We start from the raw sequence: 13,531 nt of genomic DNA, 5'->3' as shown, positions 1-13,531 counted from the left end.
CGTTTTAGATATCCATCCATCTGTTGTCTATGCCACTCAATAATGCAGTATTAACTCGTAAAACTCGTAAAATGTTTAGTGTTAACTGTAACCCTTGAATATTGTGTACAGTATAGCATTTAATTTCTTAGCATTTTTACTTACTGTAGTGTAAATGTGCTTACCTGTTTGTTTTTTCTTTCAATTTTAACAGTTTGCGTTAACATAAAGAACGCAGAACAAACATGCTGTATACATGCAACGTCAACTACTGTGCAGTCACGCTGTGATATGTTTCATGTCCAGGCGTGGCGCTGTTACTCACGTCAGGTTGGAGGGAGAAGCCAGCAAAACGAGGAAGAAGACCTTTTCCGGCAGCCACTTTTTGTGAGCACGCGGTACGTCCGGCCTTTCCTCCACGACAACTAGAGGCGACATGGTGAGCGTAGATCAGTCCTCGCGAAATGTGAAAATTGTCATGTTTCTAACATTTTACCGCCACAAAATCAGCCATTAAGGAGCGTATGAAGCACTTATGTGGCGATGTTGATACGTGGGGATGAGAAGGCAACGCGTGGCAATGAGTTAAGCGTTATTTAAGAGGAGCAGCCGCATTAGCTTAGCTACATTGCTAAGCTAATGCAGTGATGACAGGCTGCTAGCGTTAGCTTAAAACCCGACCTTCTTGGCTATACGGTAATGGGTTGACTTCCCGAATAATCTGTGTGTCATAAATTCAATTTTCGTGTCTTTCTTGCTAAACCGCATTTCTGAACACAACCATGTTTATTAACACTATTCTCCCGTCAACGAAGAGTTGTCGTGAAACGAGTCTTGAGGCGAGCGAGTGCTATGTAATATTCACGTTTAACTCTTGTCCAGGCCAAGATAAAGGCAAGAGATCTGCGGGGCAAGAAGAAGGAGGAGCTGCTCAAGCAGCTGGATGACCTGAAAAATGAATTGTCTCAGCTCCGTGTGGCCAAAGTGACCGGTGGAGCTGCGTCCAAGCTGTCCAAGATGTGAGTACATTGCCGAAGAAGTCAGCAATGCTGTGGTTCTGATCTTCCATCATCCACCAAGGTACCAATGCGAAACCTATGCATTGGTTTTGTGCAGGGGTTGCGAATTTACAGTAGCCTTTACTGCGGGTTAGCCATCTTGCTTTTACTCTCAACTGAGTTTTAAAAAAATCGGCCACTGCTGACCTGGTAATAATGTAAAATTATTGTTAAATGGGCAATAGCGTGTGTTGAAAATCTTACATGAACGTTCTATAAATTGCCTATGGGCTTGCATGTCTACGGCTGCATGAAATGAAACCAGCACCGGTAACTGGACACATTTATAGATATATCATTAAATAAAGTTTAAAAATATGGACTCATGCTGTGCGTTTCTGATGACGCAGACCAAAAAAGCTCAGCTGTCCCCATTTGCACACATTGACACAAGAGTTTTGTGGAAAGGTCCACCAAAACATGTGGAAAAACATCCCTTTTCATATGAATATGCCCTTAATTACTTCAACTTTCCTGCAAGTAATCACACCTGAACTTCCATTGGATTTATTTTCAATATGTGCAAACGTGTGTTGCACTGTGTAAATATTTTTGCAGCGAACGACTACAAGATCATAAATATTAGCAAACAGAATTTAAGTGCAACTAAATATTTGTTATTTGACTTTGTGCTTTCACTTTTGTTCATACATTAAAATAATAACAGAGACAATATATCTGGTGTCTGCTTTGGGCAGGAGTTTGCAACTGAACCAATGCTAATATTAAGCCTTAGCTCTTGTTGTCTTATTGGGAAAGAGCCAAATAAGACAAGGTGCTTTGGACGCTGTTTTGTATGACGTTCAAATGTAGCCCTGGCAGGATCATTTGCTTTGTGGTGGATATTAGCAGAATAAGCTTCACCTGTGCCATCAAATTTTAGCATTTGTATAGTTGCAGTTGTCTTTTGGAAGTCCCTGTTATATTATTGATGCATTTTTCTTAAGCCTGCTTTTCTCTTGCAGTCGCGTTGTCCGCAAATCTATCGCCAGAGTCCTGACCGTAATAAATCAGACTCAAAAGGAGAATTTGAGGAAGTTCTACAAGGTGAGAAACGGTGTCACGATCATTGCACACACTAAAAAAAAAAAAAAAAAAGATTGCATGGGCTTGGTTTCCACTTTGGCTCTCTTGTCCAAGATGATCATTGTTGAGCTGAATTTTTGCTGATGCATACCCAACTGCTTACCAAAAGACTGAGACTTGAGATGTCATGGTCTTCACAGCCCGAATGGATTGCGATCATGTAGTGTATGCTGGACTGTCCATCCATCCATCCATCCAACCATCTTCTATGATGCTTACATGCCACATTGTAAGAATATAATGTGAAAAACCAGCAGTAGTTTAACAATAATACGGCCGAAATGTTAAGAGAAAAGCACTACTGTAATTTTATGAGAATGTAATTTGATTTCATTATTGGAATATCAAAATATGGGAATGGTCAAAAATCCCCTCCTCCAAAAAATGTTGAATATTTTCTTTGAATTTTCCAAACATTTCAATTTTCTTCTTAAATAAGCTTTGGGAATGTTTGCTTTTCTTTCTCCCCAGATCATTATTGGCAGCTTATCTCCTCACCCCTTCCTTTTCCCCCAATAATGATCGGGGGAGATCATTATTTAAATCAAAATCTGACTTATTTTACCAAATTTCTCACTAATACTTTTTCACTATCACAAAGCTGAGATGCAGTTTTTTCCCAAAGTATCAGTGGCCCTTGATGGTAAACATTTCAACACCACCACTGATCCATTTCTCCTTTGAAGCATGACCTAACATCACTTTACTCATTTCTATTGTTTAGATGACCATGTAAAGTTGGTTTACTCATAGTTAAATGTCTCGTTTTAGGGCAAAAAGTACAAGCCCCTGGATCTGAGACCCAAGAAGACCCGAGCTCTGCGTCGCCGCCTCAACAAACACGAGGAGAATCTGCGGACCAAGAAGCAGCAGAGGAAAGACCTCCTTTACTCAGTCCGCAAATTTGCCCTCAAAGCTTGAAGCTTTTTCTATTGACAAAATAAAATGTGGAAAGTCCTACCTTTTTGTCCTCTCAATAGTGACCGCTTTGGCAAGTTCTGGTTTTGGTTTTGGTAGGGGTTCTTTGCTTTTCTAACCACATCAATAAAACTCCACAAAGCTCAGGGTTGACACCATTCTTTGTCTGGCAGTTCAGACACCTGAAAACATTCAACCCAATGCAGTTAGTTAGCATAGTGGAAGAGTAAAAGGCGCTGACAAGCCATTTGGTCATGTGATCTAGATGGGCGTGTACCAAAAGCCAAGTTAACCTATTGGATCATCAGCCCCTTGACTGCCTCAGCAAGTGTCAACAACTTGTAGTACTTTACTGTGTTTGATGCAGTATGACTAAACAATTGATAAACTTCAAATTATTTTTTCGATTCAACTTGTGTTTTCAGTTTCAAGTAATTAAATGGATAGCTGAAAAATGTTTAACTTGAAATTCTTTCTCACTGGACATTGATAAATCATCACACCGTAAGTACGTTTGGAAAAAGTTCATGTAAAAGGAATTTGACTGTTCTATAAAGCTGAAAATGTGCTCAACTTAATTTGTACATACGTCCAAGCCATTAGTGCACACTCCTTATAGTCTAAATTCTAATATCGCTCTTTTGTTTTATATACGTTATTGTATTTATGCATGCATGGCATCCATGGCCGGACGTTTATGGCTATGGCGCATCTGCACATACGTTATGTGCCTTTGTATTTTTTACGTAGGCCGTCACGCTTGGTGAATGTTTGCATTCTATCGAAGTGTCACTAAGAAAATAACCAACCTATATATTACACATATGACGTATGGCTATTGGTTTATTTATATATGTGTGTGTATGTATATATGTATATATCGCAGCACTTGACGTCTGAATGGAGGAAGTGACGTAGCTCTCGCACATGCGTAGAACCCATCGCATGTCCGGCACGGATGGCGTGGACAGCTCCCGTATCACAGGCATGTTGTGGAAGAAATAAGCGCTGCATAGTTGGACTCACACCGTTACTAACACAACACTGTCAGTGTCTAGGAAAAGCGTTATTTTGTTGTGAAACAAAAAAGATGGTAGCGACAAACTGGCACAAGTCATTGATTGGGTCGTCAGGTTCCTGCCTTGTATTTTAGTCAGGAAATGTACACATTTAGCGATTTTTACTTAACAATGTTCAATGTGACAATGTACAACGATCGAAATGTTTGCATTTCTATTCTTATAGCCATCTTGAGTACTTTGTGCTTCTGGAGTCTCAACTGAACAATGATCCCGTAGCGCCCTCTTGTGGGCTAAATAAAGCATGCTCTGTTTACCAGACAATAACATTGTAACGGAACCTGTTATGAATAAAAAAGGCATTTTACTATAGTTTTGTGAATTATTTGTTGATCAATAATTACTCAATGTAGTGTTTAATGGGATGTATTTATGTTAGCGAGAGTGTGAAAGATGATCGGCCGTGATTCAGTTGTGAAAGCTCAACATGAAGGAAGAACTCCACTTCATCGTCGTCAAGAGTTCAATGACTTCCGCTCTTCACAATAAAAGTATTGCGTTTTTTTTCCCGTCGGACGGCACAGAAAAGTAGCTTCCAATTACATGAACTTATTTTCAAACGGACCAGGACCGGTGGTCTTAAAACATAACCCTGCATGTCCGAGTACACACTGCGACTCGACGGTCCTTTCAAGAGGCTGATGTGAGCACAGTGACCCTGAGGAATGCCTGGAATGGAAATCACCTTGGTACTAATTATTGTCTCGGTGACACCAAGCTGTCAGCTGCTGCTCTCGGGCTAAACAACAAGCACCCGGGTGTCTTGCTGCCATGACAGACGCCATGAGCTTTCAGACGCTCCGCAAACTGTCCGTATGTTGGAGTGTCATCCCTCTGTTCCTTCACCCGCTTGTGACCTCCAGCAAGAAGACGGGCTGCTTCAGAGTCAACACCTGCAAGTGCATCATGAAGGACGGCAGCGGGGTCATCAACCTCCAAGCCATGGGAGATGCTGATGGTCTTCTGGGGCGGATGAAGCGTGTTCCTGCAGACCACCTGCCAGCCAATGAGGAGATTCTGATGACTTTTAGTCCGTGCCAACCTTTCTCGCAGCCAGAAGACCTGACAGGAAGTGACTGCACCAATGTTGCTGCGTGCCTCATTGTCAGGTACACTAAATATCTTCTCAAAATATTTCACCTGCTTTTTCAACCTTCCATGTTGGAACCCTGAAAAGGGGGAAATAGGTGAATAAGGATGGCCGGACACGATGTCTCCCTCGGGCATCCTCATGCACAATGCTTGTTTAAAATCGATTTCACACACAAAAAAAACATGTGCGTCAAGCACACGGTAGCCATTTTGTTTCCCCCAAGTAGACCTGCACAGCAAATCAACAAGACAACAAACTGTGTCCCTTTCTACTTTTTCAGATAACTCAAACACAAAGCATTTGCATGTTATTTTAAACATCTAAAGAAATAACACATACTGTCCATGTCTACCTAAACAAATACATACATTAAACATAAGCCGCGCCATTACCCTCCTAACAGACGTCGGTTAGCTAGCTAACAGTACCATGTAGCATCTACAACGTGGTACCAAACTATGTCTCAAAAAGTTTCCAAAATGCAACAAACAAAATGCTCAAAAATGCTCACATGTTGCAGCACAGCAACGAGTAAATATGATGCCTGTGACATACCTGAAGAGGGGAAATAAATATTAGGGGACTAATATCTCATCCGGAATGGAGTGCCGCGGCCAACAGCGCCCCCTTTCGGCCTTGGCAGGCATAGACAATCGATCCCGATGAATTGATTCAGAGTGCATTGTAGATCAATTTAAAATAGATGGAACCCTTTTTAGTGAGCACCTTGCAACACAAACAATATATCACGCACCCACACTGGTCATCACATCCTGTTGGGACAGGAAGGCGTATTTACAACCTTGTAACTCCGGCTTTCAACTTTAGTAGAGTCTGCTAGACATGAAATAACACCCCTATAGTCCCCTTTCTAGTCCTATGGCCTAATATAGTAGACGTAATAAAGGACAATTCATGTTGTAAATGTGTTGTGGCGCACACAGGGTGGACGTTTCGGTTCGTCCACGTTAGCTGCTTCTTCTGCACGGTGGCTTGGCTCAGGTTGTTGAGTGGCTCCTTCTTAAATCTGCATATTTTTACTAATAGCAGGCCGTATTCAAGCGCTATTCTCGATGTCTCTGTGTGTGTGAGAGCAGGTATCTGCGCTTCAACAGGTACATTCACCGCTATATCAACTTTGGTGGACACGACGGCAATGAATTCCACTACAACGACACCCTGAAGACGCTGTCGGTCTCTTACTTTGGTGAGTGCAACGTCAACCGTACGCCTCTTTAGCCAACCGCTCCACGGACACGCTTCCTCCCAGGGCACAAAGAACTGGTGCGAACAAGGGTCCATTATCACTGTAATCCAAACCAGTCTACGTCCTTCATCCGGGACCTGATGTTGAAGGAAGACGAGCTGCTGCACATCTGGGTGGAGAGTCCGTGTGCTTGTCCCAACGCCTGTGCCATTGGAGATCTGGGTCTTGGAACTATCTTCCTCATCATCCTAACTCTCAGTGCTGCTGCGTACTTCGTCCTCGGTTAGCATCATTTCCTTTGGAGCACAAGTGGGTCTGGGTTCTTCTCAGATGTCACAACAGAGCGTAACTTTCTCTGCTGACAGGTTCCTGTGCTCTGAGGCCTTTTCGGAGCAGCAGCGGGGTTCAGATCTCTCCGGAACGCAGCGTGTGGTGCATGGTCTGCTACCTGTTCACTGAAACAAGGCCGGCAAGTAGAGACGACGCTGACAGGACACGTTGGGAAGTTCCTCCAAAAGACCGCGTCCCGTCTTCATCTGGTAGAGTTGAGGAACCTTAACCGTGAGAACGGCCGTGTGCTTTGGTGGTTCTGCGTGCCATCAGGCGTTCTTAAGCCTGATCGCTCCACTCACTCGTTGCCAGATTGTTGCCATGCTGTCCTGCCATTCAGTCTGGGACTCTTGGGAATAAATTGAGTTTGCAGTTGTTGTTACTCTTGTGGCTTCGCCCTGTTTGTGTTGTACTTTGTACTTTTCACTCCTTTTTGAGTTCGCCTTTTGTCATCAACTCACTCAACACAAAAGACATATTCATACTTTTTTATAAACCCCAACGCCCGATCCCTACAACCGATTATTCGTCTTTTACGTCTGTGTGCACAAGAGGCAATGGATTTGACTTCAAGCACTTTTCAGCCATAAAAATGGCCACCAGGGGGCAGATGTGCATTTGATAAGCGCTTGGTGGAGATCATGTGGATGGAAGAAGCACATGAGAGGAAGGAGGAAGTGAGGGAATGTGGAGAAGCGAAGGGGTTCTACATGAAACCCTTGGAAGGTGAACAGGTTCTGGATGTCGCCTCCAGCAAGTGTTCTTTGTGGAACCTTTCACAGACAGTTCTCAGTGGGCTTCTGGGTCAAACCCTCCAAAAGAGTTCCAAATAGTCCTCAGAGGTTCCACCAGGCAACACAAAGGTTTGAAAGAACCTCATGGTTCTAGTTAGCGCTTTGATTTCCAAGAGTGAAGAGTCATTTGCTTACTTATGGACCCAATCTGAGATTCATTTGGAGGAATGGAGGAGAGGATCTGGCTCTTGTTTGCATCTTCAAAGTCAAACCAGGATTCAAAGTGGATTGACTTTGTTCCTAAATATGTCAACCACATGGTCTACTGTACTTTACCATATATGAAGGAACCCACACTCTTAATATTTATAACCTTTCTTCGACCTCAAAATTGCTTAAGCATAAAAGGATATTTTCACACATGATGTTTCTGTCTTTGGATCAAGAACGTACCAAACGTCTACACTTTATGGGGGGGCAAAACAGGACAATTCATCAAGTTCATCAAGTCATTGAAGAAAGTTAGCACAATTCCATGGCAATGAGATACTCAAATGATTCTTAGTCTTTACTAAGATGTCTCATCATTTGGATGCATTTAAAATGTGCCACCTGAATGGAACCTTGGTTAAAGTACACCCTGGTTAGCAGCACAAAAACACAACATATGCTGGTCATGCCGGTAGCTGGTCTCCAGACCTGTTTCTGGCCCCGGGCGGAGCCACAAGACACACCCGCAGCCACTCTGCATTTGCCAGTTTGTTGCTCCGTTTGAGTCGTGCCGCGCCTTCCAGACCTCTCCTGCCTGCACGCCGCGTCCTCAGTTTGAAGTGTGCTAAGCGTTTGCTAAGCTCTCTTTGTTTTCTCCTTGTTTGTCCTCGACCTTTGACCTGCGGTGCCAGTCAAATAAACTGAATTCAGGGTGCATTTTATGGTGTTAAATGTCGGACAACCAGATGCAGTCATCCAAACAGCCACATCTGGATCTGGAGGTTCCATACCCTTGGGATCAACGGGCATTTGAGGTTACTTTTGCCTTCACTGAAGACATGATTGTTCCCAGAGACACGATGTGATAGCGAGATCAACACAGACACCGCCTTCCTTTTGAACTTGGAGATATTTCTGCAGCCATGATCGAAAGTAAAGCAGAGACTTGAGTTGTGAAATGATAAAAATGTGTTTTATGGTTCCAGTTTTGGCTTTCTGGAACGGTCTTGAAGTCAGTTGTGGCACACTCGAAAATATCGTGTCCACATAGATTTAATTGAGTGTTTATTGAGATAATATACTATTTGAAAGTGTAGCGATTATTAATAGTTGTAAAATGTGATGGTTCTACGCATTACTGACATTGGTGGAGGTGGATTGGCAGTTGGTGTGAGGCGGAACCTTTGTATCTCTCCAGTTGCAGCCGGACTGCTATACGGAGACACTTCCTGTGTTGCGTCAGACGCAATCTGGTCATCGTCGTCACTTTGCTGTTCTGGCTGCATTTCAATTCAGCTCGCTAAATTGTCCATGAACAACAGGATAAGTTCCTACAAGTAGTTGCTTCATGTTAGGATGTATAATTTTCATGAAATTAACCGCTGATTTGATTCGGTGACACAAGTGAACGTTATTGAGAAAGTTTGTTGTAAAAACATCAAAGACATAACCGCCACTCCGGATACTGAACTCTTGGTTAGATCGCCACCCAGTGGAAGTGCGGGGTATTTCAATGGTCATACAAATGGGGGGAGTTTGTATACAAGTGTGTTACAGGAAGTTACCAGGATATATCATCATATTTTTCAGAATTGTTGCAGTAATCTGTGGGATTTCCAGATATTTCTGCACAAATGTGAACATTTTTGATGACTTCACAACGTAAGCATGTTGTAGAATGCGTTCAAAGTTTTTTTTAGAACAAATAAATGCAATTAATGGCGATGTGTTTCCCCACACAACACAACAGAGCTTTCACTCAGAGGGTATCGAGCTAGCTAGCGAGCTAGCCGTGTGATGGACGGATGCATGATGTCCTCTCATTCCTGCTCATGACTCTTTTGGCAAAGACCCCCTGGAAGAAGGCTTCCCACCATTTGAGGACCCCTGCTTTGGTGTAACCCAAATGGGGAGGTGTTCAAGGCATGTACGGTCTGCAGGAGGCCTGGGGGACGGCTGACCTGGGAACCCCTCGGGATCCACCAGGAGGAGTCTGGGCTTCTCTGCTGAGGCTGCCGCCCCCCATGACCCAACCTGGGATACTCGGAAGAAGGTGGATGGAGTATAGTTGACCTTAATGGATGTCTGGATGCATCTTGCCAGTAGCTCCCAACAGGGAAGGGAAATGTTTTGGAACACATTCCTATTCTTCTAGTGAATCATTCCGCAAATGTCCCCATGCGCGTCTCCTTGGTAAGGAGCCCCCACCTTCTGAAAAGTGGCCAGTGAGTGCTGGTGCAAATGGATTTACTGCCGTGTGTAGCAGGCCGTGTACTTCTAGGCTGTGTACTTGTAGGCCGTGTACTTCTAGGGGTTTTCCCAATGACATCATCACGGCTCTCAGACTCAGCCTTGCTCTCTGTGGGCGGGAGGAAAAGTTACTTCATTGGGTTCGACTCCCGCCCTTCTCATTGGCACCCACGGAGCACTGATGAGGTGTTTCATGAGAACACTTCTTGGAGAGAAACAATACTTGGTAGAAATACCCGTACATACATAATACATACTGTCCATGGCCTCTACATGATTACTGATGTCATGATGTATTATATATCTCTGTACAGTGACTGAAATACTATATTAAAGGACTAAACTGTAGTCCATGAAGGTACCAGCATCACAGACTCCAACCAAGGTCTTTTGGAACCAGAGTGGAGAACGCTGGGTGTGGATCTAAAAACCTGGACTGCCAACTCTTGTGGCTCCGAAGGCTCCGGTTCATTGGTGGTTCCAAGCGGCCCTCTGAGGGCCCTCAATGAACGTGAGATGAACAGCCCTGCTCTCCATGCAGACGCGTGGTCTTTGTAGGCTTCAGTAGACTCAGTAGACAATGTGCAGCTGTTGTGGTCATGTGTTGTGTTACCGGGGGGTGGGGGGGGTTGGGTTGTAGTACACGTTCCTTGTTCATCAACTTGAGAACAACATAAACGCTCGTGGAGTTTCACATCTGAGTTTTTGTGTTTGTGGCTCTTTAGTGAAACCAAAATGTTTTTGATGAATTGCAAAACCTTTGTGTTCCTCCCTTTGATCCAAATATGAAGTACAGAAGTACAGAAGTACAGAAGTACGGAAGTACATTCACCCACCAGAGCAAGAAAATACATTGAACCAATTGGATTTACTGCTTCCTGGTCCGAGAGCTCTCGTTAGCATCTGTTGGAGTGTTTCATGGAGTTCTTCTGTTGACCTCGTCCAACTTTGCTCCTTGGACGTTTTCTCATGAATTCAACAATCTTGTGGAGAGTTTTTGTCCAATTCTGATGCTGAAATTGCAAAACTAAAAAAGGCAATGAAAAGCAGCATAGCTGGTGGACAAATGGAGCCTATGCAATAGCCACGCATTATTCTGCATTATTCTGCATTATTCTGCATTATTCTGCATTATTCTGCATTATTCTGCATTATTCTGCATTATTCTGCATTATTCTGCATTATTCGTAAAGTTGGACTAAAACGCTCATGAAAAAAGGATGGTATTCATCCAATATCTTGCTCTCCGCTCCCTTTTGTTTTTGTTGGAGCAGACTACTTCCTGGAGGAGCTTCCTTCCCTTTTCCTCAGCTGGAAGCAAGCGGAGACTGCATGGTCACTTCTGGGCCAGAATCCCAGAATCCCATGATTCATGTTGTCGTACAAAATAATCCAACAAAACATTGTACCACTGCTACTTTGTTAGCCTTCTAATATTCATTTCCAAACACTTATTAAAAACAATGAAAGGATGATGAATGATAATGGAAGTTGCCATCCGAGCCCTCCAGCCGGGAGACCGACAAAATGTCAGAAAATTTTCTGGCACATGGAGGTTTGGGCTATCTCCTGGACCAGGAAAGCACAGTTGAAGCGGCCGCCGCCAACACGAGACTTGAAATCGGAAAAGTGTCATTTTCTGCCAAACTTCCGTGTGGCCTTGTTGTTGCCACAAGAGGAGCGTTCTCTTCGAGCATTCATCATCTCCATTCGTCACTGACAAAGCATCTTCCATCACTTTCAGAAGTCTGTGCTGGTGCTCCGCCATGAATGAAGACCTGTGTGAGGGAGGAGGCCTGATTGGAGAAGAAATGTGCCACGGCTTTCATCCCCCAGACAACAGCTGTCTGTGGGATCTGGAGTGCTGGCACTTGACAGAAGAAGAAGATTTAAGCGTGGCCACAATGGCCATATTCTTCATAGGCTGAGATTGTGGCCGCTGTCACCCGGCCAGCATTCCTCAAAGCTCGGCTGGATGCCAGCTTTGTGCGGAATGTCGAGTACGTCTGTGCTCACATGGAATGATCCAAAGGGCTTTGATGGGAGACCACATGCACTCTTTCTTTCATTTCTTTTCTTTGGTAATGGTAATGGTAATGGTAATGGTAATGGTAATGGTAATGGTAATGGTAATGGTAATGGTAATGGTTATGGTTATGGTAATGGTAATGGTAATGGTTATGGTAATGGTAATGGTAATGGTAATGGTAATGGTTATGGTAATGGTAATGGTAATGGTAATGGTAATGGTAATGGTAATGGTAATGGTTATGGTAATGGTAATGGTAATGGTAATGGTTATGGTAATGGTAATGGTAATGGTAATGGTTATGGTAATGGTAATGGTAATGGTTATGGTTATGGTAATGGTAATGGTAATGGTAATGGTTATGGTAATGGTAATGGTTATGGTAATGGTAATGGTAATGGTAATGGGAATGGGAATGGTTATGGTAATGGGAATGGGAATGGGAATGGGAATGGGAATGGGAATGGGAATGGTAATGGTTTTATTTCATTTGAACATGCATCAGATTCCAATTGAGTGCATCCCATAATCAGTTCCCAGTTCCACATGTCCAAAAGGAGTAGGAAGAAGCAAAGCTTATTAAATCCTACCCCTCCATCTGGTACTTTTACAATCACTAACTCTTACATTTGTTCACTTCCTGCTTTCTATAATACAGTTGAATTTTTTTTTAATTTTATCACGTACCGATGTACGAGGTGATATGCCATAATGGGTACCATAGTGCGTGTCAATATAGTGATATATATAGCACATCATGACTGGTTCAAGACTCTTCATCCTTGGATTTAGCAAACATTAACTGCTTGTATTGTTTCTTGAATTGGCTCATCGTTGTGCATTGTTTGATTTCCTTACTCAATCCATTCCATAGTTTGATTCCACATACTGAAATGCTATGGCTAGCATAACGTAGTCCTAGCATAGAAGTGTTTCAAATGTACTTCTTCCCTGAGATCATATTTCTCCTCTCTTGTAGAGAAGTATTGGATGACATTTTTAGCTCATTGCTTATTTTTAGCCTTGTGCATTATTTTAGCTGTTTGAAGATGAACTTGTATTTGTGATTTTACAAATAAGGAGTTAGTATGTTCTCTGTAGGCGGCATTATGAATTATCCTTACTGACCTTTTTTGCAGTACATTTAGCCAGTGAAGATTGCCTTTATAGTTATTAGCCCATATTTCCACACAATAAGTAAGATATGGTATCTTTATTCTAAACTCGAGCAAAACAGTTTCAAATGGAGTGGGGACGAAGGACAAAGTAGAAAGCCAAAACCCTACCACTTCCACACAGAATGGGAGGAAAACAATTTTTCATTCTATCATGTCTAATGTCATTATCGCGATGGGGCTTCACCCCCTCGTGACAGCTGTCTTAGTTTTCGTCTTTCCTCTCTGTTCCTCGTTCGTGCCCTTATTTTGTATTCACTTCCTCTGCTGCTCTGTTCTGTTTTCCGCTCCTTTCCATTTTCTCCCGCACCTTTTTTCAATTTGTGATTGCTATTTAGTTCAGGTGCACGCTCCCTCCGTTGTCGGTTCATTGTCTTTGGTTT

General features: G+C 43.0%; 2 protein-coding genes across 6 annotated transcripts; both read left to right on the top strand.

Moving 5' to 3' along the window:
* The first annotated feature begins 263 nt into the window (after positions 1-263).
* rpl35 (ribosomal protein L35) lies at positions 264-3,080 on the top strand. Its single transcript, XM_058071835.2, has 4 exons — positions 264-418; positions 862-998; positions 2,003-2,084; positions 2,895-3,080. The coding sequence occupies exons 1-4, from the start codon at positions 416-418 to the stop codon at positions 3,042-3,044; spliced, it is 372 nt and encodes a 123-aa protein (XP_057927818.1). The 5' UTR covers positions 264-415; the 3' UTR covers positions 3,045-3,080.
* A 1,560-nt stretch (positions 3,081-4,640) lies between these two features.
* LOC131128724 (uncharacterized) lies at positions 4,641-7,033 on the top strand. 5 transcript variants are annotated; one of them, XM_058071831.2, is made up of 4 exons: positions 4,641-5,229; positions 6,329-6,420; positions 6,484-6,702; positions 6,786-7,033. In XM_058071831.2, the coding sequence occupies exons 1-4, from the start codon at positions 4,892-4,894 to the stop codon at positions 6,977-6,979; spliced, it is 843 nt and encodes a 280-aa protein (XP_057927814.2). In that variant the 5' UTR covers positions 4,641-4,891; the 3' UTR covers positions 6,980-7,033. The 5 variants fall into 5 exon arrangements, with proteins under 5 accessions (XP_057927814.2, XP_057927813.2, XP_057927812.2 ...); XM_058071830.2 differs by having other exon boundaries at positions 6,311-6,420; XM_058071829.2 differs by having other exon boundaries at positions 6,308-6,420.
* Positions 7,034-13,531: the final 6,498 nt, after the last annotated feature.

The sequence above is a fragment of the Doryrhamphus excisus genome, linkage group LG3 (genome assembly GCF_037039965.1).
Source record: "Doryrhamphus excisus strain RoL-2023G ecotype Guam linkage group LG3, RoL_Dexc_Guam_v1.1, whole genome shotgun sequence".
Lineage (NCBI taxonomy): Eukaryota > Metazoa > Chordata > Actinopteri > Syngnathiformes > Syngnathidae > Doryrhamphus > Doryrhamphus excisus.
Note: the sequence above shows the minus strand (reverse complement) of the source record. Positions and strands in the feature narration are given on the sequence as shown.

Coding starts and splice junctions, on each gene's coding strand:
- rpl35 (XM_058071835.2), top strand. Junction 999..2,002: donor GCGTCCAAGCTGTCCAAGAT/GTGAGTACATTG, acceptor TTTCTCTTGCAG/TCGCGTTGTCCGCAAATCTA. Junction 2,085..2,894: donor ATTTGAGGAAGTTCTACAAG/GTGAGAAACGGT, acceptor GTCTCGTTTTAG/GGCAAAAAGTACAAGCCCCT.
- LOC131128724 (XM_058071829.2), top strand. CDS start 4,892: ATGACAGACGCCATGAGCTTTCAGACGCTCCGCAAACTGTCCGTATGT. Junction 5,230..6,307: donor GCTGCGTGCCTCATTGTCAG/GTACACTAAATA, acceptor TGTGTGTGAGAG/CAGGTATCTGCGCTTCAACA. Junction 6,703..6,785: donor TGCTGCGTACTTCGTCCTCG/GTTAGCATCATT, acceptor CTCTGCTGACAG/GTTCCTGTGCTCTGAGGCCT.